We start from the raw sequence: 6,000 nt of genomic DNA, 5'->3' as shown, positions 1-6,000 counted from the left end.
CTGGGAGTTCTGTCTGGGGCATGCTAAGCTTCGGATACCAATAGGATGAATACGTGCAAGTGTCCGGAAGGCTGGAACAGGGCAGAACTTGGAAGTTCAGGCTCAGGAGAGAGCTCAGGACTGGATATATGTGCGTAGATAATACTGTAAAAGGTACGGAGCTAGGTTTGGAGGTTAGAAATACGAAAAACAGCACATTTGAACAGGAGAATAAGCAGTTCCCTTTACACAACATCACAGTGATGGGGGCAAACAAACCGAAAAAGCTCTAGGAGTATTGGAGGAGAGAGAAGGCACTTCCAGAGGAGCGCGGAGGGATGAAGGGAGCCCTGGAGGAGGAGAGGGCGCCTGAGGTCACTCCTGAAGAAAAGGAGGATTTCACCAGGCAGAGGAGGAGGAAGGCGTGGATGCCAAGAAGGGGGCTGGCACGCAGGAGTGCCCGGGCAGAGGACGGCAGCTCCAGCACTCTGAGGAGCAGCTCGATCATTCCTTTTGGTGGGAATGAGATTAAGGAAGATCTTAGGCAAACTAAAGGGTTGATATTTCACCCCGCAGCCCACGGGGGGCCGTGGCGAGCTTCACAGCAGGGGAGTAACCGTCACACCCTCCCTCAGGCCTTTGCCCTCGCACGAAGCCCCCCCCTGCTTTTTTTCTGGGTTGCGGCCTGGTGGGTATTTCCAAACCACACTCCTATGACTTGTGGTTTTGAATCCAAGACCAAAGGTCCAAGGAACATCGATCACCAGGCAGGATGCGGGGGAATTCTGCGAAAAGGAGAAGGCGCCTGTGGGCGGGGCCTAGTTTCGCCCCGCCCCTGCCTCCAGGAAAGAATTCCAAGTGTCGGAGAGCCCTCTCCTGGCTTCTCTCGGCTCCTTTTCCTCCTCCTCTGCCAACCTCCTCAATGCTCCCCTCCTCCCAGGGCCTTAAAAACACTCACTGCGCAGGCGCATACATCTTACGCTTCTTTCTCTTTTTCTTCTGTCAACCCTTTAAAAAAAATTTTTTTGGAGGGGGTGGGGGTTCACGTTCAACGTGCTGACGGAGGCGCGTGCGCATGCGCATGCGCACGCGCCCGTCTCCGTCTGTCAGAGCGTCGGGGTCGCCATTGTTACCGCTTCCGACTTCGGTACCTGTTGGAGCCGATCCCCGGCTCCTTGTCGGGGGGCAGCCCTCCCTCACCCCCAGCGAGGTCTCCGTCACCCCGCTAGGCCTCCGGAGACAGAGGTGGGGGAGGCCCCGAGCTGGGGCTGCAGTCCATTCCGCCATGAGCAAAAGGAAGGCGCCGCAGGAGACTCTCAACGTGGGCATCACCGACTTCCTGACGGGTCAGAGGACGCGGCGGCCGGGCCTGCCCCCCCCACCTCCCCCGCCCCAGCCACAGCCTGCCCCCCCCCACCTCCCCCGCCCCAGCCACAGCCTGCCCCCCCCACCTCCCCCCGCCCCAGCCACAGCCTGCCCCGCCCACCTCCCCCGCCCCAGCCACAGCCTGCCCCCCCCACCTCCCCCGCCCCAGCCACAGCCTGACCCCCCCACCTCCCCCGCCCCAGCCACAGCCTGCCCCCCCCCACCTCCCCCGCCCCAGCCACAGTCTGCCCCCCCACCTCCCCCCGCCCCAGCCACAGCCTGCCCCCCCCACCTCCCCCGCCCCAGCCACAGCCTGCCCCCCCCACCTCCCCCGCCCCAGCCACAGCCTGCACCCTCCAAAGGGGCCCCCGCAAAGGCCAAGCAGACCCCGATAGGTTCTCCCGAAGAGCCGATGGCTGTGTCCTCGTCATCCACATAATGATGCTAATTAACCTCGCCTTGTTTAGGGCGGGGGAGGGGGTGTAGCTGGGCATTGAGCCCTGGCTGGGGGGGGGGGGGTCACTCCCGAGGCGGGCAGGGCACGGTGAGCCACCTGCCCCTGCCCCTGCCCGATCCGGCTCACCCGTCAGAGGGGCTGCTGCTGACCTCGCAGGATTTCTGTGAGACAAGTGCCTTTAGAAACCCGGCCGGGGCGTTGAAGTCGGGAGGCCCGGTTCCGACCCCTCAGTGTAACCCATTGGCAAGTGGTTCTAGAAGTGGTAGGAGCGTTAGATGGCTCTTTAGGACTCGCAGCATATTTGCAAATGTTATCTAATTTTATGGTCACAGCAGACCTGGAAGTTGGAGCTAGATATCTTCCCCAGGGGCTGGGGTCAGAGGCTAGATCTGAACTCACACGTACCTGACCCCAGGTCGTGCACTGCGGCCACCGGCTCATCTAGCCGTGGGACACTGGCACGCTGTGGTGGGGTAAATGCTTTGCAAACATGAAAGCACTATAGAAATGCTATTTATTATCACCCAGAGGTTCTTTGACTGATGCCCTCTTTACCAAAGCCATCTTCTTGACCTGGTTCTGCCCTGCCACAAACAACAGTGGATTTGAGTCTGTAGGTCAGTAGGGGTATTCTTGCCCCATCTCATTGCAGGAAGCCCAGTTTCCACAGATGTGCCTGTTAGACATTCTAGCTCACCATGTATTTCTTGTTGCCTTTCCAGAGCTTGCAAATTATGAGAGGAATGTGAACCGAGCTATCCATAAGTACAATGCTTACAGGTAGGAGGGTACTGTGATTTCTGGTTACATTTGGTCCTGCAGAATGCACCAGAACAGTTTTGTCCTGTAAATTAGTAGTAATTTAAATGAGCAGGATTGAATATTATTGGACTGTCTTCAAGGAAGCCAAGTCTGTTGTGGTCAAATTATTCCTGTTTGACTATTCCTGAATAAAGGGCCTTTTAGGATTAGCTGTCAGTGTGTTTTTTAGTCTGTCATTCGTTGCAGGAGGTGTGAGCTTGGATAGTAAAGATGTAAATAGTGATGAAAACAAGATCAAAAACTTCTAGTTCTAAAATTCTTTTAGTCTACTTCTTTGAGTCTTTGTAATTTTCACTGACTTGTCCAGTGCTATGGCAGCTGTGAGAAATTCACTTTTATGAAAACATGACCAATCACGTCAGGTGATGTCAGGCTCATTACAGTTGGGGCAATTGTAGTCAGCCAGTTCTAACACAATCCATGTAATGATATTGAAGGATACAACATGGGACCTAGAAGGTGACAGACTGTTTTCAGATGACGTGGGAAATTCAGAACTATGTAAGAATTGCTTAAACTTTTCAAAAATTACTCCTAGAGCTACTTCTTCAGTCATTTCAGAAATAGCCAACTCTTTGTGACCCCTTTTGGGGTTTTCTTGGTAAAGATGATGAAGTGGTTTGCCATTTCCTTCTCCAATTCATTTTACAGATGAGGAAACTGAGGCAAACAGGATTAAGTAGTTCAGGGTCACACTAGTATCTGAGGCCATATTGGAACTCATGAAGGTGAGTCTGCTGGCTCTGGGCCCAGCACTCTCCATATTGCACTACCTAGCTTATTTATGCTTTAGTTTTACATCTAAGGGTAGTGTAGATATTACAAGTCAAAACAGCATTGTATACTACAGCCTCCATCACCAAAATCATGTGAATAGTCAAAACTTTTCATTAGCAGTACAGAATGAAAAAGTGTCACTAAAATTCTTCACATAGCAGAACATTATTGGTAATATCTTGTTAGAGAAGTTAAAGTACAAATCAAGACATCTAGTTTTGTTGTGGCAGAATAACAGAGTAAGGCTCTATTAAAAGCACTGAGAGACAGACTTACTGTTGACAGTGCATATAATTTTAAGGAATTTTGTCATCTTCACTTGCAATGCAGAGTTACTATTAAATGATAAGATTAGATTGCCAGGAGTGAGATTCTAGAGTTTCCCCTGTCTGCCACTCAGTATATTCATTGAACTGGATGAGTATAGAACAGTTTTCAAATTTTGGAGTATAAGTGTTCCTTTTTATTATCAAATTTCACAGGATTCTACGATAGTAGTTGTACTTCTGGTATGTCCATCGATTGAGAAAATACATAATAACAAAACACTGCTATAAATTCAGTCATACTTTCAAATGAATTTATATTTTATTCATCATAATAATGTCTAAATATAATTGAAAATTTGAAATTTCTACTTTTTTATTAATACTCAATTTGCAGAAGGTATATTTACTTATTTATAGTATCTTGAACTCCTTACAAAAATTCTAAAGTCCCCCAGTGTCCACGACCTACACAGATTAGGATTTACAACTGTACAGTTGAAATTGCCTGACCAACTAGCTAAGAATAGTTTTTACATTGTAAAATGCAGTAAAACTTTTTAAAATGTGAAAACCATTCTTAGCTTGAGTTCCATAGTCTTCTGACCCAAGAATCGAGGGTGAGTGGCAGCAAGGAACCACAAGTGACTCCTTTGAGATGAACTAAAAGGAGGCACACAAGTAAGGCAAAGTGAAGGAACCCCATAAGAATATTTTGAAGCATAAGGTCAAAATAAATGGGAAATAGTTGTTAAAATATTGAGGAAGTAACTATTGATAGATTAGCTTGCCATGGAGTAGTCAAAATGTAGGGGATCAGTCTCAGTTGAAAAGGTAGACCTGCAAAGATATTTTACAAACAATTCATTAAATATACACTAAGTATGTATCATTTGCATTGCATCATGCTAGGACCTGGGAGAGAAAAAAGATAAATATAGCATCTTTCCTGGCCCATAAAACCTTACCATCTAGTTGGGATAGATATAATACATACTTGACATAGTGGATCTTTCATCTCATTGATATATGGATACTCCCATAAGCAGTGCAGATAGCAAGTACCTTAATTCTTGTCCATGTTCTGCAAGTCCTCCACAGAGGACAATCCAATGTACTTTCTTTAGAACTCTTGACTTGTGTAGATTCCATTGGAGTCCACAGATATTTAACACCCTCAAAATTGTGTACCTCCAACATGGACTCCCCCTGTACGTACAGATATAGACTGGAGACAGATAAAATACTATAAGAGTAGATAAGAAACTACTTCCATCTTAGGTTAGGGTTAGGAAATGAGGGAAGGCTTCTTGGAAGAGGTGACAATTGATCTGGTCCTAGAAAGATGAGTAGGTTACCAGCAGAAGGCAGTGGTCAGGTATAGTGAACAATACATTCAAAGACTTCAGGGTAGGGAAATTTGGGATTTTTTTTTTTTTAGATGACAGTAAGTTTGACTGGAATATTATATCTCTAATGAGGAAGAGTGTGGGGTAAGACTGAAATGATAGGTTGGTGCCATATAGTTGAGGGCTTGTAATACCAGGGTAAGAATTTATTTAATGTGGATAGGATCATTGATTTAATGCTGAGAGGCATCTTGGAGCATATCTTATAAAACCCAATAGTGGAAAGCCATTCAGAGTTTTTGAGCAATGACATAATGTGATCTCATCTGTGCATTAGGAAGATTACACTGAACAACTGTATATAAGATTGGAGTGGGGAGAGAGACTAGTGAGGCAACTTAGTGCTGCATTAGCCTAGATAAAACCTGAACAAAGTTGCTGGCTCTAAGAACGAGAAAGATAGAAAAGACGGTACATAAAGTTGGTCTGTGCATGGTGAAAAGAGACCACTGTTGAAAAAAAATTTGAAAAAACACTTGTGTCCAAAAGTTCTGGAATGGTTAAACAAATTTCAGTCTGTGAAAGTAATGGGATATTACTGTACTATAAGAAATGACAAGTAATTAATGGCTAGAGAGTTGTCTTTAGAGGTAGGAAAACTTGAGTTCAGGAATACTGCCATTGGCATATACTATGAGACCCTGCAAGTCATTTAATCTCCCAATGATGAGACAATCCACGAAGTGAGTTTCCAAACAATTGCTGATTTGTATTGTTGGCGGGAGTTTCCTCATGGCAGTTCCTTGTACCAATGAAATTACAGGTCCAGCCAAAAAAAAAAATAAAAAAAGGAAATGAAAATGCAGAGAAGTGAAGGAGCAACTTATATGAATTAATGCATAATGGAAAAAGTTAAATTGGAATAATATCTAGATAGTCTACAAATACGTTAAAAAAAGACAAAATAAAACTATACAATAGAGCT

At 46.1% G+C, this 6,000-nt stretch overlaps 1 protein-coding gene across 4 annotated transcripts in view; it reads left to right on the top strand.

Moving 5' to 3' along the window:
• Window positions 1-1,011: 1,011 nt before the first annotated feature.
• The window catches only part of POLB (DNA polymerase beta), a 36,457-nt gene continuing 31,468 nt past the window's right edge, over window positions 1,012-6,000 (top strand). For 2 of the 4 annotated variants that reach the window (XR_011972643.1, XM_072635061.1), the window contains exons 1-2: window positions 1,012-1,325; window positions 2,524-2,581. Coding sequence is in view for 2 of the 4 variants with exons in the window: in XM_072635061.1 (XP_072491162.1) it covers window positions 1,055-1,325; window positions 2,524-2,581 (329 nt within the window). In the remaining 2 variants the exon portion in view is untranslated. The remainder of the gene's footprint in view (window positions 1,326-2,523; window positions 2,582-6,000) is intronic. The other 2 variants (XM_072635062.1, XR_011972644.1) reach the window with 2 other exon arrangements.

The sequence above is a fragment of the Notamacropus eugenii genome, chromosome 1 (assembly GCF_028372415.1).
Source record: "Notamacropus eugenii isolate mMacEug1 chromosome 1, mMacEug1.pri_v2, whole genome shotgun sequence".
Lineage (NCBI taxonomy): Eukaryota > Metazoa > Chordata > Mammalia > Diprotodontia > Macropodidae > Notamacropus > Notamacropus eugenii.
This window is presented reverse-complemented; position numbering and strand designations above follow the sequence as displayed.